The sequence below is a fragment of the Salvia hispanica genome, chromosome 3 (genome assembly GCF_029641045.1).
Source record: "Salvia hispanica isolate PSC_SH4W2 chromosome 3, Shi_PSC_v1, whole genome shotgun sequence".
Lineage (NCBI taxonomy): Eukaryota > Viridiplantae > Streptophyta > Magnoliopsida > Lamiales > Lamiaceae > Salvia > Salvia hispanica.
In genome coordinates, this window is record NC_142694.1 from 24,812,792 (window position 1) to 24,840,791 (window position 28,000).

Here is a 28,000-nt window from a genome sequence, read left to right on the forward strand (position 1 = left end):
ATTACAGTTTTGCAGACAAGAAACAGGATATTTCCCAATCAGTTTCAAATAAAACACAGAAACAGGAAAAGGTTTGATTTACAATGTATTCTGTTGCTGCTACATCGTTTCAAGGAATTGAATAATATATGCACAATACATTCAATCTCAGGAAATATGTCCATCTCTCGCTCTCTCTCTTTCTCTCTATACATGTGTGTATACAGTGTGATAAAATAATGGCTGATCCCTAACCAGCTATATACAGAAAAAATGGAAGACATATTTGACAACCTATTTACCATTGAAGGGACCAATATGGTCCTCCCTCATATCTTTTTTTCTTTTGCTTTCTGTCACCAAAAATGTCGTGGAGAACGAAAAGCATTCATTCAGAACGAAGTCGGACAGATGAAACTGATGACCGTGAAAGATATATAACTCAGGATACTGAATGATAGCAACTTGAGGTATAACTAGTCTATAGTGAGTGTGGATGAGTTGTTCAGAACCACTGACCTTTTGAAGTTAAGAGTTCAATTTTCTCCCTCATTGACACGAGGTGTATCGTGCCCCATCAATTTGGTGAACTACAGCATAGGAAACAACGAGAAGGTAAACGCGCCTTGAAATAATTGCTAATGTGGTTAAGGATACTTCACATGTAGTTGAAGGTCATACCTGTGATATCTTCAGATCCAGTTCTTGCCATTCTAGGGAAGAATTGCTTCCTTCTACTATCCCGGTTCCAGCATAGAGTATTGCGCCAGATCCCTTATTAAAGTTAACAAGCTCATCGTTTAGTATCTAGAATACTTTTTAAGTAACAAGATAGTTGTGCACCACTTTGGTGAAACCCTGAAAACAATTAATCTTGATTCTTGACTATGGTTTAGTCCTTTTGATGGTCATTTTAGATTATTGAAAGCACTCCATAGTCAGAAAGAGATGTTAGTTGCCTAACCTTTCCGACCAATGCTGACCTTATTCCCACAGCAAACTCACTCTCTGCACCACCAAACCACCCAACAGGTCCAGCATACATTCCTCGATCAAACTTTTCTGCACGGTATAGCAATTAATATATGCTTAAATTCTTTACAAGGACACCATGACAAATGAACGTCGAACATCTGAAGGAAAGGAAAAGGAAGACAGAAAGGACAAGGAAGTAAAAAATCGCTGAAACTACAGAACAATAATGGAATGTGCTTTACCAGTTTTTGATATCAATATCCGCGCCTCCTCTGTCGGAAGCCCACAAACAGCAGGAGTTGGATGCAGAGAAGACAAAATCTTAAACTGAAAAGAAGGTCAACTATCTCATACAGTTGAAATTAATCCCACAAACTTAAGATGCTATGGAATCTATGTATATATAATAAGTTTGTTACATTTTATAAAATAGTTTTTTTGTGGAATACATCTATATAACGTATAGATGTACATTTGTAACTGATAGTTTCTTCAGCCTTAAAATTTTAGAACACAGGCAGCCCACAGTAAAGCTTACTGATTAGCAGACCAATTTGAGCCTTGCGACCTCATGCATTAATGGAGAGAGATTCATTATCTTTTGAATCTCTTGACAAAGATGTAAGATTTGAAACAGGAGGCAGTGAGATTTAGTTTATTGTACCTCGTCATCTTCTTTCTGCAGTGTGCCAGTCAGTTTAGCATAAAGATGTTGAACACGTGGAAGTTTACGTAGAACCTTGCTAGGCTTTACAACTGTGCTGGAACAAATATCCTGAAATACAAAATTGAGGAAGGCAGATCTAAAAATGCTTAATGAAATTGTTTTACAGCTGTGCTGTAATGTATAATGCTAATATATATCAGAAAAAAAATATATGTAACTTTACTTGCCTCTAGCTTTCTTCTTATACTTTCTCTTACTACACAGAACTCATGGTGGTCTTTGGCACTGCAAATAAATTCAGAAAAGGATAAACTATGAATTCTGGTGCAAGTACAAGGTAAAGAAACTCAAAGCTTCAACATAACATAAGAAATTCTGATTAATATGAGTCTAGAATGGAGAATGACCTGGAAAGTAAATCTTGTCCTATCTGTAAATCTAGAGACTCAGTTCCACCTCTAGCTCGTGTTCCAGCCAAAGCCTCACTGAAGATACTAAGCCGGTTTCGATAGAAAAGTCTCTCTGGCTATTAACAACAGAAGCCATGGTAAGCTAGGATTTCAGTTTACATTTTGCAGGAACAGCTAAGTGAACCACTAATTTTGTCAGATAGGTCAGCCAAAAAGGAATTGATATCTTAATAAATAATGCAAGAACAACTCACAGTGTTTCCAATGAATGCTGGTGATTCAGGAGGCTGAAGACAGAACTGATAAGCATTATTAGCCCCTTCTACCTATATAGAATCAAGCATCAAACTAAAGAACATCAGGCCTTATACATCTCCCTTAATCAATTGCTAGAAAAAAAAATGTGATCTCCCCAATAAAAAAAAAAGAAACCTGTAAGGTTGTCAGCCACTCCAAAGGGTCAATCTCTACTGTGGTTAGTACTCTGCTGCTACGTGCAAGGACAACCTGTATTTTAGAGAACAAATGCATGCATTCAGAGTTGAATCGAACATACAAATGGCTGTTCAAGAATTTGCCAAACAAAAGGAACAAGAACTCTTAACAAGAACAAATATTATATTGAGATCTGACGTGTCATTTCACCTGATATCTAGGTTATTTAGCAATCATAAATGGAACATTGAGCACTTTATGAAAAACAGCTAGCATGTCAATAATGTGCAACCTTAACAAGCGATGAATTTTTCCTCCGTATCTTGTCCAGAGCTTGCTTAACAGCTGAATCCCATGAAGCTTTATTGGGAACATGAGTATGGTGGGCCACAACAGCACAGCGAGAGGTTCCATTTAATCGTTGGACAAGTGATGAAACCTATAATGCAAATTTACCAATAAGTGACCAAGGTTCATTCCAATCGACAAAAGGTTGAAATTTAAGTCTAACCTGCCACATGGTATCTTCAAGTGCAGCAATAGCTTCTCTGTAGGTCCTTGACAGGCGATTGTCCCATGCAATAGTTGCTGCGAGCATTGAACTCCCTTCAAACTCATTAAACTCAATCTGCAATCAATATAACACGTGATGACAATTGTTCAAAAACAAAAGGCTACTTTTGGTGAGCGCATGTGCACAGAAATTTCATTGAAATTCATGAAAAGATAGAAAAAGTTTATTTACCTGAGGGACCATGAAGTAGAAAGAACCGAAACCCTCCCACTCGGGAGCAATAGTAGACCTTGCATCAAATCGGATTGCGCCATAAGCCCGAATCAACGGACACTTTTTGGACAAGAACCTAGGTTGAGATAAAATCACGATCAGGATATGGAAGGTGTATAATTGACAGCATCGTAATGCTATGCAAAAACTGTTCCACTAAGATAAAAATGCATTTTATCATTTCCTCGATTAAGAGAAGATCTTAATTAATCGCCTTCTTCATTTATGTTTGAGACTGGCTTCTTCATCACATACAGATTCAAATCCCCAAATACAGCCTACGATTACTTTATCAATTGTTAAGCTCTACTATAGGAGTAAGATTAGGGTTTGATTAAATCATATCATCCCCAAATGCAGCCTCCGGTTACTTATTCAATTGCTAAGCTCTACTATACGAGTAAGATTAGGATTTGATGAAATCAATATCACCATAATTGCTAGCAATTACCAAAACTATTGAGTGCTACAGCAAGCAGTCAGTAAACAAAAACTATTTCATGAATTTCTCAAAATTTGAATACCTTTTGATGGAATGCCAATCGTCTAAGGAGAAGGGGCGGAGACGGCGGAAGGAGACCGCAGAGCCGAGGCCGGCAACACTGAGCAGCTTGTGGTGAGAATGATCAACGTCGGCGGAATCTCTGCCGGAAAAGTAACAGCGAGGAAGAAGAGTGTTGGTGTGACAATGCAGCCATTGAAGGGCATTTATCTGCTGCAGAATCGGAACCTTCACATACACATAATCATCACTCGTTAATTCTTTCATTTTTTATTTAACAAATATTGACCCGTAATATAATACTGCCACGAGTTCATGTTCAAAATATTTTTGCATTACTTTTTCCGGAATAAGAGCCCATAATTGACGGATTAAAATGGCAAAAAATTGACTTTTACTGTACCCTTCGTCTCAGATAATTGGACCTAGTATTCTATTTCGAGCCGTTCCATATAATTTATTTCACTTCACTTTTATCATTTTTGGTAGTGAACCTCATATTCCACTAACTCATTTATACCCACCTTTTATTATAAAACTAATATTTTAAAAGTAGGACTCACATCCCACCAACTTTTTCAATTCACTTTCATTAGATTTCTCAAAATCCGTGTCGGATCAAAGTGTCCCAAATTATCTGGGACGGAGGGAGTATAATTGATATTAGATTAAATTGACAAAAAAGAATTCTTATGATGTGACAGATGAAGTATTTTTTTTAGTCACGAAAAATCAAATATAGTCTATGAATTTTATTAGTAAAGTTGAGGAGGGAGATCGAATGAAAGAAAAAATTATTTTTCATAAATAAATGGGTACTTTTATTTTTGTTATCATATGGAGTACCTCAAGTATAGGTAAGATATCTTCTCTGTACACATAGATTGATCAATTATCTTAAATAAAATAAAAGATTTTAATGGAATTCAGTTATATATAAGTGCACTTCATCCATTATCGATAATTAGTAGATACCATGAGTTTTAATGCAATGTTAATAAAAACAAAAAGGGAAGTCGAGAGAAAAATAATTTAAATATATTTAATTGATGGCCTAAAATAGAAAACGTGACTATTGAATATTGATATTATTAGGCGATTCTCAAACTATTTTAATTTTTCATTTTTATATAAAAGTAAGCAATCAAGTTGGTTACGAAGGCTAATTAAAGAAGCAACCAAACAATCCTTGTTGTTAGACTAGGGCTTATCAACTTGATCATAGATAAGTAGAGTAAGCAAACCTAATTATTGAGTTTATCTATGAAAAGCTTATAACTAATATACATTGCTTTATTTTTAGTATTGTTTTTGTTAAGCTGAATACAATTAATTATAACTAAAATCAACCAAATCATGTCCATGACTAGGGGTGGGTAGGTACAGTATACCTTACCGAAACCACCATACCGTATACCTTACCGTAAATACGGTATGCGAAAAAGTCATACCTTTACCTTACCAATGTTTTCGGTATACCGAACTTCAATATACTTTATTTTCGGTATGACGAATTTCCATACCGATACCGTACCTCATTTTCGGTATACCGTACCGAAATTCGGTATACCTTACTTTTGCGGTATACCTGACTTTCAACATTAATTAAAATAGAAAATTAGAGTTTTTAGAATACTATTTGTATTTTATATTTTTAAAAATAAATTAAATATAATTTATTCATAATTATATTTATATTTCACAATAGATTTTATAATTTGAAAATGTATAAAATATATTTTATATATAATTGTGTTTATATTTTTGTGGTATATACCTTAGTTTACGGTATATACCTTAATTTTCGGTATACCGCGGTATTTGAAAATTCATACCGTTACCTTACCGGAATCTTTCGGTAAGGTATCATACCGTACCAAAAATCACGGTATACCGAAAATTCAGTATTTTTGGTATTTGTTTTGGTACAATAAGACCGGTATTTCGGTATTTCAGTATTTTTCCCCAGCCCCATCCATGACCCCCTCCAATCAATAAAATAAATTTAGAATTACTCCATGTTTAACAATCAAATAAATGAGACTTAAAATCTGGTAAATAGTCCAACATTTTTTACATGATTATCAACTCCATGTCATTTTAGTACACTTTTTTATTCAATTCAACATATATTCATTAATTGTAAATCTAGTTAGGCAGCTAGATGGCCATAAAAAGTCTACATGTATAGACTACCTAAGACAGGCAACGTTGTATACAAATTACGTGTATACAGTCAAGAAGATATCCTCATGAATTAAACCAAAAATTCTTAATTATTTAATAATAAAGAATTGCAAATAATATGTTCTTCCATTATAGGAGTAATTCATATATGTAGTTAGAAATTAAATCAATGGTTTTTACGTTAAGAAACTAGCTACTAGTACTACTGCTATGCATGATGAATTGATGATACATTTAATACAGATTTATAATTATATATTTACTACTCCCTACCTACCATTGAAGATGACCTACTTTCCTTTTTAGTTTGTTTCAATCAAGATGACACATTACTTAAAATGGAAACACCTTTATATCTATTTTATTCCCTCTCTCCTACTTTACTTTCTCCTTTTACCACACAAAATATAACTGCAAAAAATTCCGTGCCTCCCAAGGAATGTGTCATCTTTTTTGAGACGAAGGGAGTATATATTATTCCTCAAAAGGGAAGAGGTAATAAATGCATTAAACAAAAAAGGATTCCAACCGGATATTCATTAAAAAAAGAAATCAAGGGGATGTTTAATACTTGAAATCTAAACAGATATAAAATGTTAGCAATTCTAGAAAAGAAAATATTTATTTAAATCAAGTTTCTTAGCTACTAGTAGTGTAATATTTATACATAATTAATTTCCTCAAAAAGCTTAAATGTATTTCTTTCATGTAGGAACCTTTGCATGGCTCCAAGCCTACATTATTCTTTGTTGAGTTTATGATCATTTCCACAAAAATTGCCACTCAATTGCTTGATCAGTCAAGAAAAAAAAACATTTGACCAAACATTGTAGAGTTTTATTTTCTCAAATTTTGATTAACCTTTTTCTTCACATCTTTGTGGAACTTGCAAATTCCAAAATCTCAATCCCCAATGTGATTGCAAATGTAGGATAAGGATCAAGATTGGTAGAATCAACCATCCTCTCACAGCCAACCACGTGGCAAATAATCACAAAAAAAATTAAATCCTCAACTCATTTTTGCATGCCCAGTTCATGTAGCAAAATCCAATCCCAAAACTTGAAAAAACTGAGATAAAAAAAAATGAAAATTTGAACTATTTGACATACCTCAATCCTAATAATCCCGGAATCCGACGTCGGGGAGCTCGTCTTGAGGTCGTACACGGCGGAATTGAGGCGGTCGGCCGCCACAGCCGCTGTGGGCGCGGCCCCGAGCGTCCGGGTCTCGAGGACTCCAAGCGGGGCTCGGGGATCGCCGCCGCAGCCATTCATGGACAAGGAGCCGAGTTCTTGATATTTCTACCGGCCAAAAAATGAGGTGTGTGAGGTCAGCCGCTTTAATTGGCTTGTACCTTTCTATTTTTAAGTTTTTTTTAAAAAAAGACAAATTTTGGAAAAGGGAAGTCACGTTCTTACATGATTGGGGAGATGGATTGATTGTCTTGCAATTGCAGTTGGGGAAGAAAAAGAGAGTTTCATGGGCTCAATGTCCATGAAAAGGCCAATGCATTGTCTAGTTGTACCTGCAGCCATGTTTTAGTGTGCGATGGATGCAAGAAAGTTGAATAGTAGGAGTAGTATTTATAAACACATAAATGCGACTTATAGTGACATGCCTCGAGGTGCCATAAGGATTTAAGTAGCTAGTTACTTCTATTTGAATTTAACAGCTAGGTGAAATATTTCTCCTTTTAATTAGGATAAACAAATATTCTAAATAAACTAATATCAGCAGATTATTCATTTTTAGACATTTTCTTAATAGAGTGAACTATATAAATGGTACTTAATCTTTCACTTTCGCACATAAATGATACTTAATATTTATTTTATATCGTTTTTGGTACCATATGACAAAAATAACCCTGGATACCAAACATGCGATTTATTTGTTATGAAGGATATTTTTGAAATTTCAATTAAATAGAACTAAATATGTGATTTTTTTACTTCATTTCTTTTTTTTTTTTCTTCTTCAGTTTATTCTTTTTTCTTCATTTTCTTCTTTCTTTTTAGTATTTTATCTTCATTTCTTCTTTCTTTTTTCTCCTTTGTTTATGTTTCCTCTTTTTTCTTCTCTCTTCTTTTTCTTCTTTCTTTTTAGTGTTTTATACATACATCTAATTGCATTCATAATATAAATCAATAACAAAACACTTAATTAAATTAATTATTTAAAGTGATTAAATAAATTGAATATTTTTAATTAAATTATTTATACTTATTTTAGGATTGAAACACTTAACCAAAAATATTCAACTCTTTATCATTATGAATACAATTCATAATTTTAAATTTTGATTAAGATTATATTGATTAGTTATTAACTTAATTACTACTTACTAGTTTTTACTATTATAACAATAATATTATTATAGTAATTAAATATAATTATAACTATAATTATGATTAAGTATATTTAAATTATATTAAAAAATAAATAATTAATTAATTTATAACATCAAAATAATAATATTAATATTGATTAATAATAAAGAGTGGGGAAAATAAGAGAAGATATTATAATAACACTTTTGGTACTAGTTTTGTCAATGCCCAAAATATCCTTTATGACACAAATGGAAAAATAAATTTGTTTAGGATGTATTTTGGGATGAAAATTGCATCAGGTACCAAAAATGTGATTTATAAGTACCAAAAATGATATAAAATAAAGATTAGGTATCATTTATCTACGAAAGTGAAAGATCAGGTACAGTTCATATAATTCACTCTTCTTAAAATTAGAAGCAGAATTATATCAGTTCATAAATACATTAATATCAGTTGATATCACAAAATATATTTGTTACCGTCTTGATATTAGTTTAATATTAGTTTGTGATTGAATATCAAAAACTAATTTGTTTCGCGATGTCATTAATGTATCAGAAAACTGGAACCACCCCTAATTATATAAATATATTCTCTATATTTATAATTGGAAGTTGGAACACAAATAGTATCTTTTTAGATAAATACTTGCAATCACTATACACATTCATATATATCTGATAGATTCATAAAAATATAGTCCTATATATGATGTGCTATTAGTATTTATTTTCAAATCACTTACAAACCCTATATAGGATTAAGATAAAATATCATTATAAACCTCCTTTAGCATAAAAAAACTACAAATTCGTTGCATATGGTGTATAATTTCATGTAGAATTAGGTATTCGAGGCATTAAGCTCGAATCCTAGCTAGGGGGACATAATTATATGAGTATGAATTACAAGGCCATCAAAAGAAGTTAGTTAAACATTAAGTACAATTTAAATGCAAGGTGGTATGGTAAATGAAGGTTTAGTACCGTTTATATAGTAAACTCCCCTAATGTAAACTGTAAATGAAGACTTTTGGGTTGATCCCTATTTATTTCCAGTGATATAGGAGTACGCTTATTTACTCGTTTCATTATTATACAAAATTGTGTAGTAATGTATGCAAGCGGAATTAAACCTAAGAACTCTCGTTGATGAGAGTCTTGTGTTACTTCTCTTTGCCACTTGAGCCAGATCTTATTATTGAACATAGAGATATAATTAGCAATTACTACCTCTGTCCCTGAAAATTTGATACATATTACCATTTCGGTCCGTCCCTGAAAATTTAATACACTTCACGTTTACCATTTTTGGTAGTGGACCTCATATTCCACTAACTCATTCCTACTCACATTTAATTATAAAACTAATACTTTAAAAGTAGGACCCACATCCCACCAACTTTTTCAACTCACTTTCCATTACATTTCTTAAAACCCGTGTCGGTCAAAGTGTAGCAAATTTTGGGGGACGGAGGTAGTAACTTTTAAATTAAAATGAGATAATTAAGCAATATAATTGCTTTATGGTAAATGGAAAAAAGAAGATCTTAAACAAAACCCTCTAATTAAATGAAGCTTTCATGTTGCTCTCTCTCTATATATTATCTAAATACTTAGCACACAGTTTTGATCACTCTACTTTAACTATTCTAATTTTCTAAAACATGTGAAAAAAATGAAATGACTCAAGATTGAGGGAGTATATTTTATAGGTTTAAAAATTTAATTATAAAACTCCTACTATATTGTATAATACCTAAATTTTTTCATACACGTTAATTAGGCCAGACTTAAAACTTGGCCTATATCAGTTCTCCATAAACTGCAAGATGAGCTGCTAGTTTACTTTTTTTTTAATTAAGTCAAACATGAAAATGATTACTCATCCATATAAGACGATAGCATCAAATTAATACCTATATATTATATAAAAAAAGTTGGCTAAAAATTAGGCAACAGTATATGGTCAGGATTCCCCTCTATATGGTATTTGATTCGGATTAGGTACTAACAATATTAACATACCCTAATAAAATAAATCTGTCTAGTGTCCATGAAGAAGATCAAATGGCATATTTTAGAGAGTCAGTCCACCTTAGTTAGCTAATAATTATGTTTGAATTAATTACAATTATAATTTAATTAAATAATCACAGGGAATACTCATTTTGATTTTAATCTAGATTTTATTACCAATTAACTATATTAATACCAAAATAAAATACTAATAGTAACAATAATTTTCAATTGCATGGATGTTGCTAATAATAATTCCTTGTAATAATATTGATAATGATCATGAAAAAATAACAAAACTGAGAGTTTTCGTCAACAATATGTCACTATAATACAACAATGCTACAACACGGTGAACTGCTCAAGTATATAAAATCAAATCAAATGTTACTAGTATTATTCTTCATCCGCAGCAAGCCCACCGATTCGATGTTTCCTCTTGTCAAAAACAGCTCTGAACGACTCGCGCTCAGCACGCAACTGGTCTTGGAAGACGTTCCGCCTGCCTGGTTCTCCAGTGTATCTTTGGCTGAGTTTCTCTTCTTCAGGTAGGGGATTCGACTTCTGCAACAATTAAAATCAAATCCTTAACACGGTATGCATATCGCGGGCACAATGATTGTAGTAATGCAGCTAGCCGAGTGAAGAGTAAATTTAGTAGTGTATGGCTGCTTACCAAAGTGTATCCACAGCCGGGACCAATGACTAGAGATACATTTGTTGTCTTTCCAGCACTGATCGAGAATCCGATTTTGCCAATCTGCAAAGGACAATATCCATAATAGAATTTTTCAACGTTCAATTACTCAAAATTTTTAGCATTTGACAATGTCCAAGATCCTATGTAAAGATTGGTAACTACTACTAGCACACTATCCCGATACGTCTTAAGGAGATGTAAATTCAATGCGCAAATTCATCTATTAGTAACTAGTAAGAGGGTATGCTGTCACTAGGAAGGAATCTAATGACCGGGAAATGCTCAAACACAACATGCAAACAACTAAATGATGCTGTCTTGCAGATATATCAACACTTTTACACACTCGTAGTGAAAGGAAAAAAGTTACTAGCATACCTGATCAGCCCAACGCACAGATTTACCTTTCTTGCTGTACGACTTAATTAGGCTAGATAGGGCAATGGAGTTTCCCCTGGTTGTTTCAGTCTTGCCGACATCGTCGTCATCCAAATCATTTGACCACTTACTCTTTCCTAGATCTTTCATCACCTCTACTGGATGTTCTTCTCCAACATCCCCTTTCGGCTCATCTGATGATGGGCCTATGTTCCCAATACCAGAATATATTATAAAAAGAATATGCAAGAGCTAACTGATTTTTAGGTCATAACACCATTGAAAAGAAACTCCAAGTGACAGCCAATGGTTTTGTCAAAGGAGAACAGTTTCCACCAGGTAATTTAGCGCTCATATAAAACTTTGAAGCACAATAGGCATGTAACAAAACGGTATAAATACAAGTATTAATTTAACAGGATGAAAGAAATATTTACAACTGGATTTATCTAAGGAAGCCCTGGTTCATTGTAGAGGTGATTTCACTTTAATTGCTTGCATAAACTAAAATATGTAAGAGTTGAAACCATAATCTCACTGTTGTACTTGTACATAAAGAAAAATCTAGACACATAATATGTTTATTGAAAAAGAGAGAAAGAAGATGCAGTTATCAAAACATACCATCAGTGGTAAGAACACCTTCAGAGGGTCTTGAACTCTTTTCACTTTTTGTAACTTCAGAATCTGAGGCATCACCAATATGGTTGCCATCTTCTGTATCCATGTCAACCTGTCAGATTAACCATTAGATGATCAAATGATTCACATTTGATCCTGCAGCACCATCGAGCCAGGCAAACAAACTTAACCTCACAGGCAAGGATTGACGTTATAATGTAAATATACATCATATTCAAATCCCAGAAGAGACTAACTGGCCTTGGATACCGGTTCTCAATCTTAAGTTAATTAACTTAATTTCTTTTGTCTCTTTCTTACCCACCATGATTCATGCATATTTTTATTTTCCAACTCTTCATAAGAAGATATGAGTAGGAATTTAGAGATATGAAGCATACAGATGCACATGAAATTACCTCTTCAATCCCGTTTTCCTGAAGATTATCTCCATGGAGCAATGGCTGCCATACAATCAGATATTAGAAGTCACAGTTTAGCATTCCGATCAGAAGATTAAGTCCTCAATCTTGACAGATTCTTATAAAGCCACACTTAGATGGTAAAAAGAAAACTAAACTATGAAACCTTGATGTCTAGCTTCATATACAGGGATGGAGCATCCTCCCATCTGTTAGCCATCTGGAGTATGTCATTCTGACTGAAACCATGGACATTTCTTGCAGCACAGCCCTGAAACACAAAAAGGAAAAAAATTGGCTTTAAAAAAAACACCATTTTCCTGTTCTCTGGCAACAGTTTTGGTTAAGAAATCAATTAGAAAGAGGAAAAGATGCAACATATAACCAATTGCAAGTTTTTATATTATCAACTCAAGAAACACTTATCCATGCTACATGGTTATCTGACCCGTCACCAGGCATTCTAGAGTGGTTCAATTTTTAAGCTAAACCATCCATCATTTTATCTTATCATGTTGAGCCATTCATCTGATCATCTTCAAGATGCTCCAACGATCTGTTTTCTTAGCCAGTGTATCATGCAGTATTACCCATAACAAATTGACACAGACAATCTACAGAATCTACATCAATAGACAGATATTATCACTTTAAAGAAATAAACTCCAGACAGAAACTTACTGCTGGGTCCTTGTATGTGGCTTCTAGTAAATATACTTCATACCCTGATCTCTGCAATAAAGCAAATGAAAATAAATCAAGCAGGAATTAATGAACCGGACAACTTCACTCAGTCATGACCTTAAAGTGTAACTGAAAAACAAAAGATCAACAGATGAATGAAGGACAGTACAAGCGACACAAAGAAGCTAACATCTCAAAGAAATAATGAAAAGTTAAAATAACAAAGCATACCACAGGGGTTCCTGGAAAATACATGGGAATTCATAAAAAAGGTTTACATTACAAGTGTCTCCTATATCAGCGATGAGGTCAAGGGGGGTTTGAATACTCCCTTTGATCTCATCTCTAATAGAGGAGATGCTTCAAATGGAAAAGTGGAACCAAAACATAATGCAACTAACTTGTAAGTCTCACAAAGCTTCAAATGGAAAAGTGGAATATCCAATACTAAGCACTAAGCAGGACATAAAACTAGGGTCTTTAACAGAAATTAGCCTAAGATCAGACAAATCAATATGAGTAATGATAATAGAAATTTGACATCAAAAGTGAAAGCAACATAAGAATTATGATACAAAATCAGCATTCCCATATTCATTCAAACTACACTGAAGAAAGATTACATGATTGTGGTTAAAGGCAAAAGGAAGGATGGATCAGAAATGGGATAACAACACGTGACACCTCAAATAAACATGCAGAAGAAACAAAGAGAAAATTCTCACATGCTCTAAGCTCATATGTGTGAAATTGGAGACAGTGATTAGTAATTGTTGACATATCTCAAGAAAAAAGTTTAAATCAGTTATAAAAGGGCGGGTATGTGATATTACTCAACTAAAACAAATTTCTAAATCAATGTACCAGCAAATTAAGCAATTCTACCAAATATACACATAATTATCAACAACAATGGCACTTATAATCTATGAGCAAATAGACCTATCATAGAAGAAGGTAAGGAGAATATCAGACAATGGTACATAAAGCAACAAATGAATTAACCATTTAACGAAGGGAAGTTAGATGGCTGTTGAACTTTACGTCAGGATCAATTACAATATATATGCGGAAATTCATTGTTCACACAAATCAAGTCATTCAAACTATTGCCGTTTGTTCCAGAAAACTTCATAACAGAATTTCTAGGCGTGCATCATCACATGTCTTTTAACTTATGCAACCATGCAATAAGATACAGCAAAAAGATCTACTGAGCTTAAAGATGATAGGAATATTTTACTATTGACAAAGAGTCACTTAAGTCCTATATATGCTAGGCATACTAAAGGGATTCTTTGTTCACTTGTATATAAATATAATCATAGTAATGAGGATTTAGGTTATATTTGATAAGTTGCAAACAGGCACTGAAAACCTACATCTTTTGTAATACCAGTCAAATCTACAATTATGACTAGTAATCACCAACCTCTCTAAAGTATTCCCTAAATAGAGAACAACAACAGACACCGAGAGGCCGCCTTAAAAGAGATTGAGGGTATACCTTTGCAGTTGCCCAAAACTGAGCAAAATCAGCTACCCGCAGATTGCGGTCATCCACTAAGACGAGGCACAAATACCAGCAAGAAATGGGTCAATTTCCGAATAAACTGCATCTGTAGTTAGATAAACTCAAGGCAGTGCAGATGCACTGCATCACCACTTAAGTTATAATAAGGTTACGCCTTTCAACCATTTTTTGTGTGCATATTAGATTCTATATTATCTGACCATAGTTTAGAATCATTTAAGAGTAACTCAAAATAAGATATCCAAGAGATACATCAGCAGCTTATCATGCATGTGTCAGCTAATCTGACATATTACACCATGTCAGATCTAAAACTAGCAACAACAAAAAAAGATCATTAACAGAGAAGGAAAGGACTATGACTGTTGAAAAAAGTACACATCAGTGGATCTCCCAATGAAAATTGAAGAAACCAATCATCTCAAAGAAGGAAAAACCTTTCAAACATAAATGAAAGTCCAAATCAGGCTTAAGGGCAGAATATTTGAAATAAGAATTTCTGATTAAAAGTTCCTGCACAGAAAAATCATACCAATTACAAAGGGGAATGCCCCTTCATCAAGGGTCTTTCTAAATGCCTTCAACATGCTTGACCGGTAAGCCTGAAAGATAACAACAATATCAGGGAAAAATCTACAATATTATGCTAATAAACTTGTGGATCGGGAGAGGGAAGTTTCAGGTCAAATTCCATCAAAATTAAAAAAAGGTAACTTTTCCAGTGCTGTACTTTTAACTCTTAACTATAGTAGATGTCATTCTATAGTCGAGTATAACTGTAAAATTAGCATGCTCGTGCTATGCACTCTATGTTTTGTCTCAACTAAACAAAGCCTGCTAATATGCTTTTCACAGTGTAGCATAGAATATGAACAATTTCACATCTTTAGCATCAACCAAAAATGAAATATATAGACACCTCCAACTCTAAAAGAAGAAAACAGAAGTCAGGTAATTGGCTAGATTCGTAAAATGTTAACCTTTTACCTTTAAAACATCAAATGAAACCTCTATAAACTAAGTCGAATTCAAAAATATGGTTGGCTTTATGAACTTTCTACACTTGGAAATTAACTACTCCCTCCGTTCCCTCATAGTTGAGTCATTTTTCCATTTCAAGAAGTTCCCTCATAGTTGAGTCATTTCCATATATAGTACTCCCTCCATCCCTGATTAATTGTCACTCTTTGACCGGGCAAGGGTTTTAAGAAATGTAAAGAAAAGTTGGTTGAAAAAGTTAGTGGAATGTGGGACCCACTTACCATTTATGGTAAAAATGAAGTGTGACAATTATTGAGGGACGGACCGAAATGGAAAAGAGTGACAATTAATCAGGGACAGAGGGAGTAATTTTTTTCTCTTTCACTTTTTACTTTATTCTCTCTACCTTTTTCTCTTTCACTTTTTACTTTATTCTCTCTACCTTTTTCTCTTTCTTACTTTTTTATCTATTTATTTAACACACTCAACATTCTTTTCTTAAATTCTGTGCCGAAAAGTTTCGCCTCAACTATGAAACAGAGGGAGTACTTTTTTATGAGCCAAAAGTACCACAAGAAAAAAGGACAGCTCTCTTACATCATAAATATAAGTTCAACATAGAAAAAGATATATTTCACCTCTTCCATCTCAGGTTCATAACAGTATTCCATAACCTTCTTCGTAGCTAGTTTCTTCCCTCTAACTGAACCAGAGGATCTTGAGCCCTCATTCTCCTCAACCTACAAAGTATATAAGAGTATGGTTATAACTGATCAAGCAAATCTCTAGCAACTGAAGGAAGCACAGTACCACAATACATTTGAGCTTATAAGGATCTTCTGCATAACAAACGCAAAAACATGAAAAACACCTTTTCAACCTCTGTCATGAAATATTCATCCATGGAATGTATCCGCGGAGCAGTGCCACCATTTTCGACCTCAAAATCACGCAAGAGTTTAGCCATGTAGCTCTTACCACTCCCTGAAAATTGAGCAATAAAACAGCAACATAAATACTAAAATAATAGCTCTTACCCATTCTAGAAATAAAGTTGTTCTCAATAATAAAAAGAGAGGAAAGGAAAAAAGAACAGTTACAGACTAATGGCCCGTCAATACATTAATAAGAAGATGGATTATTTTATAGAGAAACACAAACCTGGAAGTCCACGCAAAATAATGACAATATGATCTGGGCGACTTGCGCGGTGTGGATGCTTCAAAATATGAGATGCATCAATGACTTTTGGCTTGTCAAGTGACTGATTCCTTGAGGGGAAGTCTTCACTTTCTCCATTAAATGTCCTGGATGAAGCCATCCTTTGCATTTCCTGAAAGATAAATAATCCAAACCTATAATGGTACATTCTGAACATCGCCCAAATGAAAAAAGATCATGATGTTACATGCACAGACATGGGAAATATATCTAATACTTTAAGCAAAAACAATATAGGCATTCTTAAAGTACATGCTCCAGACTCAAGCTGAAGTGCTTCATATAGAATACCCATCAAATCATACAACACTAAGCACCATAAAAAAACATTTCAATTCAGTTACACAGCCAGAAAAAAAATATATAATAATAAAACATTTTTTCACTGCAAAGGTTAACCGTCTACCAATTGACTACACTGGTATTCAAGCACAAGCATAGAAACACTTGTCTCCATCCTACTGAGTTGAACCCTATATGATAATCACATTTATACATTTTTTTTTCAATTAGGCAACATAAATAGATATGCAGAGAAAGACTTTATAAGTAGCACACCTCTGGATGATAACCACTTGAATTTGGATACCCTTTGCTAGTGTAGTGAGAAGACACTGATGTCACAGATTCAGAAACCATAGAGTATGGTGAATGGAACGAAGAAGCAGAATTTACACCACCCCGGAACGGAAATCTTGATGGTTCCACAGGAATTGGTGGTGGCGGGGATGTAGGAAGTGGAGGCTGAGCCATAAACCCGGGGGCGTCCTGCATAAGACGCTTGTTCTCACCCTGATTAGATAAACCATAATAGGGTAATTGGGGCTCCATTCTATGCTGCTGCTTCGCATGAGGCAGCAGGTATTGATTATTGTACTCCCTGCTTTCTGTAGGAAAATTTCTTCTATGGTCTTGGTAACTCGAATCATCATATGCCAGAGTTTCATGGTTTCCTCTTGGAGGTCTGAAATTCCTATACCCATCAGCTCCAGGACTACTTCCATAATGATTGTGCATCACACTACTCTTGTTTTGATTATGAAGCGGTCTGTTTTGATTAACGCTATGATTATTTTCCTTATGATAACCACTCTCAATCCCCTGAAAATTGCTCGGCTCGTGAGAACGATCCGAGACGCTGCATCCTCCGTCATATTTTCTATCCAAACCGCCACTTACCGCTCCGTGATCACGAATCAGTTTCAGCCTCCTCTCGTCTTCCTCAAACGAACCAACATAACCGTCACTGCCGTTGTCGAATCGCATTCTCTTGACGCCAATTTGACTAGGAATTTCACGATCCGGTCCGGAATTTGGATTTCGGTAGTACTCACTGCTGTAATTAGGGTCACTATTCCACGGCCCGGGCGGAATTTGCGCCGGAGGTGGTGGTGGATAAGGAGTGACGGCGGGGCCGCCTTGGTGGTCAACGAACGGATCATATGAAGCTTGATGAGGAGGAGGTGGGAGTGGACTGCGGAAAAATTGATTCGGAGGCGGTGGTGGAGGCCGGAAGTATTGGGGAGGAGGTGGTGTGCAGAAAGGGAAGTGAGAATGCGAGCAAATTGGGCATAAATTAGCTGGTGGAGACCTAGAACGCCATGGATACTCCATGGTTGAGCTTGTTAGGTTTAGAATTTGGGGGAATTTTTCGCAGAGGGGTCCCTAGCGACGAATTTTAGGGCTATTTTTCTTGAAGTTGAATATGGATTCTATTTCAGCTATTTTATTAGTACTTTTGTTTAGAGCATCTCCAACAGCAGACGTTCCGGTAGGACGTTGCGGAAATTCGATCTGACGTCCGCCATTGTGAAGGTTTAGGTCGGACACGGACGTTCCGTGAGGACGTCGGATATCCTCGCGACGTCCGACCGGACGTCCAACATTGTGGCGTCAGTCGGACGTCCGAGTTAAAATTTAATTATTTTTTTTTAAACTCTATAAATACGGTCGGACGAGGAGGAGTGAGAGTAAGGGTTGTATTTCCCGACTTTTTATGATTATGTAATTTTTAACTTAATTATGTTTTTTTAAAGTATTATGTAATTTTTGTTTTAATGAAGTATTCGAATTTTTCCATATTCCGTGTCGACATTTTAATTCCGTAAATTGAGTAATTGTGAATTTATTTTATTGCGGGAAGTCCTACATTGTGCAGTGAAGTCCTAATGAAAGTCCTAGTGACGTGGCAGGAGGTTTTTGTGGGAATTCCGCCACCGGAGACGCTCTAATTAAAGTTAAATTCATAATACTTTAGAAAATTAATCGGAAATTTTTACACAAAAAATCAAAATTTTCCAAAGATGGTTAATGCCTGAGAGTCAAAATCAATGGTGTCGGATTTAAATCCACCGTGACGTGTTTATTTACTAACTAAAATAAAAAGATAAAACTTGATCTACATGATATCAAGATTTTCCTGATTTTACAGTTTACCCAATCAAAAAATTTCCAAATTGAAATTCACATGAGAAAAATAAAAATAAAACTAGTCTTTTCTACTTTGCGGTTCGAAACTCTTTCAACACAGATTACTTTCTCTTCATTGCCTGTTTCACGATGTTGCATTTTCTTTCGACACCAATTATGCTTCTACGTATCTTCATTCTATCTCATTATCGATCTCTCTCACAACTATGAACACATCACAAATTGTTTTTGTCAAAATATTGGATCCAAAAATGCATAATGTTATTGTTGAAAGAGCAAAAATTTCCAGCGCAATCATTTCAAACAAATCAAGTGAAACTAACAAATGAGGCATATCCATTCTTCAAAGCTTTTCCTCATGCATAATACTACTCCATTACATAGTTGGAATATAAAATGAAACCAAAAAAATTAAACGAGGAGATCCATAGGATTTAAGGAATTAAAATCTTCTCCACTGAAAGGAGAGGCGAAGGATTGCTCCAGAGCTCCATGCAATGCCAAAACTGAAATCTCTTGTAACGTCTTCAAAATGCGAAATTCCCCATAGAATCATTGTGGTATGCTGCAAAAGAGATGCCGTTTAGCAAACAAGTTCATGTTCATTTGATAGCAAAAGATGATCTTGCTGCATATTAACTGTAGCACAAGCGATTAATCAAAGCTAGCTGCCCACTAAAATGGATCGAGAAGAAACACCATAGTGAGACTGTGCACACGACTAAGATTGAAACCCACACTACCCTATGATGATCGCCATTTCAAATCTTGCAATGCCACCAATGGACGAACAAACACACGTATGAGATGTCAGAATGAAAGTTAAAAAGTTCAGGAGTGAGAGACTACAGGGTTTTCGGACTTTAATCAGTTACACAAATGGAGTATAAAACTTAGAAATTGTAGTCTAAGATAGCTTGGCAATTTGAAGGGAACTGGAATGGGAATCAGAGGAATAGTATTGTAGAAAAAGAATTGACGTGTGAGGATGTTTTCCCCACACTAAACACTCGCTTAAGTTTCGTGTTTTTCAACTCCAAGTAGGATAAGGAAGCTGACTGCAGTTTAGAAAATAGATTATTTGCTTGCCTAGAGATGTCAAGCAGTCACGAATATATCATAATCTGATCATGCACCGGAGAATAACTTTCATAGACGGGGTTATCTTACTTCGGTCATGTTATTGGAAGTTCGATAAGGGGCGTATTTCTAATGCGAAAATATGATTAGTTGTACTGTTATTGAAGGATAACACTTGCAGAAAAAAACAAGTTTCTGTCAAGATTCAAGACAAGACTAATCTCAAGAACCAGATTTTCTCCATAATTAACAGAGTAACATCCACATATTATATCCTGCATATTCACTGATTCACTCTCAAGTCTCAAACTGATTAAATTATCTCCAATCCAATAAACAAGCTATACACAACTCATTTAGTGACATCACAAATTTTCTCACTTAGCCAATTCTAACTTATGTGAAGACATCCATGATCTGATGGTTTAGAGTCCTAGTTTTCACTTGTCACCTCTTCTCTGAGTAATGTGCACATGTGGGTTCTCACTTAGTTCATATATGTGTTGATCCTCAATAGTCAATACAAATAACCAACAATTTATATCGAAAAGGGAATACTAAATGACAGCCATCATGAACTAGGTCTTGTGAGACTTCATTTGGTGACTACAAATAAGCAGCATACAACTAAAACAGAAATCACAACATAAAAATGTAAGATAGATTATAATCCATACCTTGGCGCTCGATTATCAACCTCTCACTCAACTTTTCCAAAGTACCACAAAGCCTGGCCTCAATAGCTAAGGAACCAACAACTTCTTCCAAGGATCTCAGCTCATGGAACTCAGAATGCAAAACCAAAGACGAAAAATGCTCATCCACAACAACACCAAAATATTTGACAACGCTTCCAAGACTCGGAATCCAATCACAAACCGTTAAACCCAATGCAGATGATCCAGCACAAGGACCAGCTTGAGGAAACCTCTCATACTTCCTCAGCCACTTCCCAAAGTACTGAATCAAAGCCTTCAACTCCTCACCATTCAACTTACTCACACAAGCTGCAAAAATAACCTCATCAAGATTTGCAGACGCGAGAAAATAATGCAAGCACAGCTCAGACACCGAGAATCCATCATGTCCCAACATGATCAAGACCGCAGCATCCTTCGCCAAGCTCTTATTTTCCCCATTAATGCCCTTACCACTCGCTTTCTCAATCGCCAACGACGCTTGCCTCTCCCAATCCTCCCTCACACTCGACAGGCTTCTATACCCTTCACTAGGCAGCATCAAGAAATACTTCAAAATGCACATCAAATCATAAGCCTGCAGGTCCAACAAGTGTTTCACGCACAAAACAACCAAATCCGACCTCCTTTTCTCGATCAACTTATGAACCAAGTTCGACGTAGAAGCATGTTCAACAACCCCATTAGCTATTGAACTACCCAACACATCCCAAACCTCCAAACTAATACAGCCCTCCAAAATCAAACCCTTAACATCCCTACCCATAAAAAGCCCCAATTTCTCCACCAATTTACAGACATACTCTGTTTTTTCAGCAGCAATATAAACCCCAACTTTACTTGCGAGATTCTCCAAATGCGAAGTAACCATTCCCACGAACTTGGATTTACCAAAGGAATTCGTGTTTTTCAATTTCCTCCTCAGGTCCTTGCAGAATTTGTGCCCTAATTCGATATGCTCATTATCTGTTTGCGAAATTTCCCAGCCGGTTACCTTTTTCACAGAGTTCTGAGCTTGCTGGGCGTCAGACTCGGGCTTCAGCTTGAGGAGAACCGGCTCCGGGTTGAGCACAATCGGGTAATCGGTTTCTTCGTCGGGTCGAGTTGGAATTGAAGACGAAGCCTTTGTTATCACTTCCAGCAAAGTCATTTTTAAGAGAGATGGAGGAACTTTAGACAAGTAACAATAATGAAGTTCTTTGCAGCACTTTCTTATTGGTGGCGGTGGAAAATTGCCAGTGGTTGAGGCGAAGGGGAAGCGGCGACGGTAGAAAGCGGCGGCGGTGGTTTAAGCTTCGGAAAAAGCAGTTTACCGCCTACATATGGAGGAACTGCGGTTTCCTGTTTTTGGGCCGTGGGCTGTTATTATTGGGCTATTTCCATTAGGAAATTTAGAGAATTTCATCCTATTATTTATAAAGAAAAAGCCCATTGGATAAAAAATTATACAGGCACAAAATTTAGCATCTGTTTTTTTAAAAAAAAATAAACCGCACTTGGATCAAGATTAATCATCGAACTCTTGTAGCTTGGATCCAGATTGAAACCGAGAATGTTGGGATTCATATTTTCTTTTTTGTAGTTGGCAGAATATGAGATGGAAGTGCAATTTGTTGGAATTTATAGATTTAAAATTTGGGATATTGGCATCTAATATCACGAAACTTTCAAAAAGTTGGGTTTTTTTACGAACTTTAAAATTGGCAAATAATATCATGAAGTTTATCTCGGGTTTGTTTTTTCCCACGAATGAAAAAAATCTTCAAATTAACGGATTTTTTTTCGTAAGTTCTCAACAACAATTTTGAGAGCTTCAAGTTTTTCAATCTTTGAAGATAGTTTTTCTTGAAGCACACCCTCCAAAATTGTTCTTCAATCTATTAAAATAACATGAATTTTTTCATTCGTGTGAAAAAACAAACAAGAGGTAAAGTTCGTGATATTATTTGCCAATTTTAAAGTTCGTGGGAAAAACCTAACTTTTTGAAAGTTTCGTGATATTAGATGCCAATATCCCTTAAAATTTTGATATAAAAAAATCTATTTGCAAATATCTTAGGAGAATATATATTAGCTGGAAACAAACTACTCCCTCCGTCCGCCATTAGAAGTCTCATTTCTTAGGCAGCATGAATTTTAAGAAAATTAGGTGAAAAAAAATTACAACAATAAGATCTCACTTGTATATATTAGTTTTAAATAAAATATGAGTGGAATGAGTCAGTGAAAGGTGATTACCTATTACCATTTAGAGTAAATTGCCTAAGAAGTCACAAACTTTGGCAAAAGTTTGGTTTTTCCCACAAACTATAAAAATTGCGTCTAAAGTCACAACTTTATCGGATCGTGCAAATTTCCCAAACTACCCGACCAGGTGGCATATTTCCATTAAAAACTTATCCCACGTAGCATGCCGAAGGCATGAATTGGCAAAATTTCTGGCTTAACCCTAAACTCAGGTAATATAACTTAAACTCAGGTAATATAGCCTCTTTTTGGCTGATTTTGAAAGCACAACTCCAATTCAATCGGCGGAAAACGTAATCGAGAAGAGTGAAATCGTTGACAAAAGGTTTAGGGATGAAATCGGCGACGTGTAAAGAAGATTTTATAAAAAAAGCATAAAACGACGTCGTTTTGTGCCCAGTCAAAAATTTTGCCAAGTCACACCTCCGCCATGACACATGGAATAAGTTTTTAACAAAAATATGTCGTCAGGTCGGTAGTTTGAGAAATTTGCACGATCCGATAAAGTTCGTGATTTTAGGCGTAACTTTTATAATTTGTGGAAAAAACAAATTTTTCCCAAAGTTTGAGACGTTTTAGGCAATTTTCCCTATCATTTATTGTAAAAGTGAACCAAGACTCCTATTTGCGGACGAACTAAAATAGAAAAACAGGACTCCAATTCGCCGACTGAGGGAGTACAATCTAATAAAATTAGTTTCTAGTGATGTTATCTGAATCGATAAATCAACATAGTACACAGGGGTTTTAGAAAACTGCAGTAATAGGAAATTGCACAGATGCAATCAACATAGTCAAGAAATCAATTCTAGAGAATAACAAGTGCTACAAAGATGATAGTCTGTTTCAAGTTGGCTGTGGAGTGCTCCAATTTTGCGGAACCGGGCCATTGTCGTAAATGACCTCTCTATGGCACGACCAAACGAGTCTTATTGCTTCTGGAGTTCCGATTCCGGCTCCTCTCGGATCTCCAGCAGGGCCGAACCTATAGCAATATAGGAATAAGTATTACTATTCAAAAATAAAATATGAACAACAAAATGTGTTATACCAATGATTTTGTGGAGCTCCTGTCGTTCTTGCTCTCAATCCGACATACGTAGTTCCATTCACCGAATTTCCGATGATATTCTACAAAAAAATAATATAAGAAAAAAATAGGAACTGCAATTTGATACACAAAAAAAATCAGATATTTAATCTTACTTGTACAAACAAAGGATCATTCGAAACAACCGCAGCTGTTAAATGCGCGTGCATCCTTTCAAGTGCTTTCAGTATCAACGGAACCTCGTTTTGTTTGTACCCCGTGACAACCTGTAATAGTGATACGTATAAATAAGAGTTGAAGCACTATATGCACATCACCAATAAAGCTTTTGCCTGGTTATCATACCTGGAAAGGACCGAAGATTTCTTTTGTCACGAGATCATAGTTCTCGTCTTTTAATATCTCTTCAAGTGGAACAAAGACAGCAGTAGGTTTAATGGCACCATATACTACTGGGATAGAATGGTTTTGTAAAGGCTCGCCACCAAAAAGGAGTCTCGATCCCTTTATCTTGAGTAGTTTGTTCAAGTGATCGAGCATCGCTTCAGTCGTTACCTACAAACAGAAACACATACACGTTACCGATAGAGAAAACAACACATCCTTGTAAGAAATTGGACTTTAAAGCTATATTGTTATAGCATTGAAATTTGAGCAAAAGCTGCTAATTCTTTTCTTCCCACAAGAGTGAGAATGGGACCAACTAGGGAAGGCGAGTACTTAATAAGAAAGCTTACTAAACATAGCCAAAAGAGTGTAGAGAAACAAGAGATGAATGGGGAAGACGAGTACTTACAGTAAGAACGGGGCCAATTGTAAGATCCTCCAACTTCCTTCTAGCAGCAAGACCGCTCAACTTCTCCACGAACGAACTTTTACCCCAATTCTGTTAAAGACATAAATAGTTGGACGATGATTTCAAGGGAAAAAATAAGTGATGTTTTAAGTATCAATGAACAATTCTTTGGCAAAGTGCACATTTCAGCAATAGTATCAACAAAAGACTTGTTGTATCTTACTTCATGCATGAATAGAATCGACTGTGCTGAGCACTTCTGCCCACTACACGCGTATGCGTCTTGATCGCACACCCAAGCAACATAGTCCTCCTAAAGAGTAAAGAAAAAAAGTTCAAAATGCTTAAAAACTAAAAGTTGTATGGTTAAGTGCAAAGTTTGGAAGCATAGAAAAGTATAAATTTTGAACCTCTTGAACGTCAGGCCCAAGAATCTTCCAGTCGAAACCAGCATCTTCAAGTCTAATACGCCCACCAAGATCAAGAGATAATTTCTCTGCTACTCTCGAGCTACCAGTGAAGAGAGTCATACGCGGTTTTCCCTAATGATAAGATATATTAAAGAAAAACTCTGTTGCTAATGTAAAGTCTATTGAAAAAGCATATGTGACATAAAGCAATGGAAACAAGTATCTCTATTGCAAAAGTTTTGACATTCTCAATAACCAACAATTGGAATATCCACACATGCTCATTGATCGAAAACATAAGAGAACTTCTTGTAGTTTTCTCACTAGCATATACCTCCATGAGAACTCTGTTCATAGTAACTCCATCCGAGTTTATGAAGTCAACGTCCTCCGCAGGCAACCCACAATCATGGAGCAAACGTAGCATTTGCTCCATCACAATAGCAACCTACATATATAAAACATCAATAGTTGAATATAGTCTAATGCTCTAAAATTGATATATACGCAAACCGAGTAACATTTTGAACCCCTTACCTTGCTATCAACTTTAAGAAGTGGCTTATTCCCCATATAAAGCGCCCCCATCAACTGAAGAAGCGGAATCTCCAACGGGAAATTGAAAGGAGTGATGATTGCAACCTACAAACATCACTTAGCATAGCGCTCAGTTAACGAAAATAACATAGTTATTGTGATTTAACAAGGAAAAAAATAGGACTCACCGGGCCATATGGCCATCTGAAACCGTGACTCTGCTGACCTAGATGATTCCCAGGTACCCCAAATGACCTAGCCAGGAACCGAACCTGCCAGTTTCAAATGAATCGCACAGTTCATAATATGAAGCAATTATTTTGGGATCTCTGGTAAGTTCGAATGCAAAACTGAACGGGATAACTGCAGTACCTGATCACCACAAAAATTCTCCAAAAACTTCTGTGTAACGAAAACTTCCATAAAAGCCTGCTGGTAACTCTTTGGAGACACCCTTTGTATCAGCTTGGCGAAGAAGTCAGAAACCTAGAAACAAAATGCAAACGGTCTTTCGAATTTAATTAGCAGTCATCAGTTTTCTTGCATAACTCCCTAGTTTTCTTCGAGTTAGGAGTTAACCTCAGGTAAGGCCAGCTTCTGAGCTGCTTTTGTCGTTACGTCTCCGAGCATGAGGTACCTGAGGCATAAGTTTTTTATTTTCAATTTTCGTAAATGAAACAGAGTTGCGTAGGAAACAAAACTGTCATCTACTAAAAGGCAAAGATAGGAAGAATATGAATAAAACACAAGAAAAAAAGACCAAACCCAAAGGGGCAAAGAGATATATCAGCAATAACCTTTCTGGTGCTTTGAATGGGTTGTGTAAACCATGTTTGGGGCACTGCGCCAAGCTGTCCACAAAAGGCTGCAAAAAATCAACGGTAAGAACATCTTCAGGCGAGATACTTCGACAACGTAAGATTAGTAGGATCCGAAGCCAACTTCACCACACTAATGCTTCACTTGTTGAATGCAAGATACAAAAGTTACAAGACAAAGGAGGTAGTAAGGCTACCTTTATTTCTTTCTGATTCACTTCAGCAACTTTAATGAATGCTTCGCCATTCAGAGGATCCGGGATGGTGTTCCAAGTCGAAGAACTTGTCCATTTTCCTTGCACTGGAAAAGTAAAGTGGGAATTATTATTCAATAAAGTGAGAACTAAGCTAACTATATATTTTTTTTCTGATAACAACAGTAACACAGTGCATATTTCATTAAGACAACCACATAAATCACTAATTTTATTTCTGATAACAGTAACACTACATTGTACACAAAAGGTAAGTAAAAGATCTATTCACTGAAATAAGAACTCAAACTGAAATTTCAACTAAATCACTTCCCAAATTATGTACCTAAATTGAGCACTTCGGCCGGCTGAGAGGCCGATACTTCCTCAGCTTTCACAGTCGCAAATGGTAGTGAATGAACACATCTGCAGCCATACAATTCTCAGTAGCACTCATCAATTTCATTTCATTTTCACAAATAAACAATGAATTCAGACGTTGTCAACAGAAAAGTTGCTATTTTTACTCATAAACCGTGACAACATAAAGCTAAAAATAAAAATAAATACTGTAAATCAGATAACACCACAATTCACAACCAAATCAATCAAGATTCAATTTTTATCAACCTACCAATCTCAAGAACCAGCAAAAACCTTAAAAAAACACAACCTTCTCGAATAAAACACCACAACCCATCCAAATCCACCAGTTTCTTGACTTACCTCGAAATATTAGACTTGATTGAAGCAGCTCTGTTCCTCAGATTCCTCGAGACAAATGAAGCGTACATGATTCGTTCAGTGTAATGTGGTGACAGTGTATCTTTGGTTGTGACGAGGAAATCAGTATTTAAGGTTTACACGCATTTAATATTGAAGTTTGTTGTTCAATCATT

At 35.5% G+C, this 28,000-nt stretch overlaps 4 protein-coding genes and 1 long non-coding RNA gene across 8 annotated transcripts; 1 reads left to right on the top strand and 4 right to left on the bottom strand.

Annotated features, from left to right (window-relative positions):
- Positions 1-30: 30 nt before the first annotated feature.
- On the bottom strand, positions 31-7,490 carry LOC125208959 (isochorismate synthase, chloroplastic-like). Of its 3 annotated transcripts, none has more exons than XM_089069211.1 (16): positions 7,364-7,490; positions 7,055-7,246; positions 3,778-3,983; positions 3,212-3,329; positions 2,978-3,094; positions 2,759-2,905; positions 2,464-2,538; positions 2,286-2,357; positions 2,029-2,147; positions 1,849-1,906; positions 1,619-1,729; positions 1,197-1,281; positions 944-1,041; positions 661-753; positions 499-569; positions 31-332 (listed from the first exon to the last, which is right to left on the bottom strand). In XM_089069211.1, exons 1-15 carry the CDS (start codon positions 7,478-7,480, stop codon positions 516-518), a joined length of 1,662 nt encoding a protein of 553 aa, XP_088925337.1. In that variant the 5' UTR covers positions 7,481-7,490; the 3' UTR covers positions 31-332; positions 499-515. The 3 variants fall into 3 exon arrangements, with proteins under 3 accessions (XP_088925337.1, XP_088925336.1, XP_088925338.1); XM_089069210.1 differs by having other exon boundaries at positions 31-396; XM_089069212.1 differs by lacking the exons at positions 31-332; positions 499-569; positions 661-753 and having other exon boundaries at positions 944-1,036.
- On the top strand, positions 7,154-7,518 carry LOC148930418 (uncharacterized). Its single transcript, XR_016137350.1, has 2 exons — positions 7,154-7,274; positions 7,402-7,518. It is a non-coding gene; the product is annotated as an uncharacterized LOC148930418 (long non-coding RNA).
- A 3,021-nt stretch (positions 7,519-10,539) lies between these two features.
- On the bottom strand, positions 10,540-18,540 carry LOC125213261 (P-loop containing nucleoside triphosphate hydrolases superfamily protein). Of its 2 annotated transcripts, none has more exons than XM_048113704.2 (13): positions 17,399-18,540; positions 16,781-16,952; positions 16,500-16,603; positions 16,258-16,359; positions 15,171-15,240; positions 14,612-14,667; positions 13,102-13,152; positions 12,587-12,691; positions 12,418-12,462; positions 12,002-12,110; positions 11,378-11,583; positions 10,976-11,059; positions 10,540-10,863 (listed from the first exon to the last, which is right to left on the bottom strand). In XM_048113704.2, exons 1-13 carry the CDS (start codon positions 18,452-18,454, stop codon positions 10,696-10,698), a joined length of 2,328 nt encoding a protein of 775 aa, XP_047969661.1. In that variant the 5' UTR covers positions 18,455-18,540; the 3' UTR covers positions 10,540-10,695. The 2 variants fall into 2 exon arrangements, with proteins under 2 accessions (XP_047969661.1, XP_047969660.1); XM_048113703.2 differs by having other exon boundaries at positions 16,491-16,603.
- A 1,043-nt stretch (positions 18,541-19,583) lies between these two features.
- Positions 19,584-22,347, bottom strand: LOC125216666 (uncharacterized). Its single transcript, XM_048118425.2, has 2 exons — positions 21,028-22,347; positions 19,584-19,835 (listed from the first exon to the last, which is right to left on the bottom strand). Exons 1-2 carry the CDS (start codon positions 22,196-22,198, stop codon positions 19,798-19,800), a joined length of 1,209 nt encoding a protein of 402 aa, XP_047974382.1. The 5' UTR covers positions 22,199-22,347; the 3' UTR covers positions 19,584-19,797.
- A 1,590-nt stretch (positions 22,348-23,937) lies between these two features.
- Positions 23,938-28,000, bottom strand: LOC125211144 (delta-1-pyrroline-5-carboxylate dehydrogenase 12A1, mitochondrial-like). Its single transcript, XM_048110848.2, has 16 exons — positions 27,828-28,000; positions 27,448-27,527; positions 27,105-27,208; positions 26,887-26,954; positions 26,669-26,726; positions 26,462-26,575; positions 26,278-26,361; positions 26,090-26,194; positions 25,887-26,000; positions 25,553-25,684; positions 25,366-25,455; positions 25,143-25,232; positions 24,692-24,901; positions 24,502-24,612; positions 24,347-24,426; positions 23,938-24,280 (listed from the first exon to the last, which is right to left on the bottom strand). The coding sequence occupies exons 1-16, from the start codon at positions 27,893-27,895 to the stop codon at positions 24,142-24,144; spliced, it is 1,647 nt and encodes a 548-aa protein (XP_047966805.1). The 5' UTR covers positions 27,896-28,000; the 3' UTR covers positions 23,938-24,141.

What these genes read in the sequence shown, in the direction of transcription:
- LOC125208959 (XM_089069211.1), bottom strand. Translation starts at nt 7,480, where the DNA reads ATGGCTGCAGGTACAACTAGACAATGCATTGGCCTTTTCATGGACATT. An exon ending in CCGGGATTATTAGGATTGAG is followed by an intron (nt 3,984 to 7,054) that starts GTATGTCAAATA and finishes GTGTATGTGAAG; the next exon opens with GTTCCGATTCTGCAGCAGAT. An exon ending in GATATTGATATCAAAAACTG is followed by an intron (nt 1,042 to 1,196) that starts GTAAAGCACATT and finishes TATACCGTGCAG; the next exon opens with AAAAGTTTGATCGAGGAATG.
- LOC125213261 (XM_048113703.2), bottom strand. Translation starts at nt 18,454, where the DNA reads ATGGAGTATCCATGGCGTTCTAGGTCTCCACCAGCTAATTTATGCCCA. An exon ending in GGCATTCCCCTTTGTAATTG is followed by an intron (nt 14,668 to 15,170) that starts GTATGATTTTTC and finishes GCCTCGTCTTAG; the next exon opens with TGGATGACCGCAATCTGCGG. An exon ending in CCGGCTGTGGATACACTTTG is followed by an intron (nt 10,864 to 10,975) that starts GTAAGCAGCCAT and finishes TAATTGTTGCAG; the next exon opens with AAGTCGAATCCCCTACCTGA.
- LOC125216666 (XM_048118425.2), bottom strand. Translation starts at nt 22,198, where the DNA reads ATGACTTTGCTGGAAGTGATAACAAAGGCTTCGTCTTCAATTCCAACT. An exon ending in GTTGATAATCGAGCGCCAAG is followed by an intron (nt 19,836 to 21,027) that starts GTATGGATTATA and finishes TCTCTTTTGCAG; the next exon opens with CATACCACAATGATTCTATG.
- LOC125211144 (XM_048110848.2), bottom strand. Translation starts at nt 27,895, where the DNA reads ATGTACGCTTCATTTGTCTCGAGGAATCTGAGGAACAGAGCTGCTTCA. An exon ending in GGCCGAAGTGCTCAATTTAG is followed by an intron (nt 27,209 to 27,447) that starts GTACATAATTTG and finishes TTACTTTTCCAG; the next exon opens with TGCAAGGAAAATGGACAAGT. An exon ending in TCAGATGGCCATATGGCCCG is followed by an intron (nt 26,195 to 26,277) that starts GTGAGTCCTATT and finishes TGATGTTTGTAG; the next exon opens with GTTGCAATCATCACTCCTTT.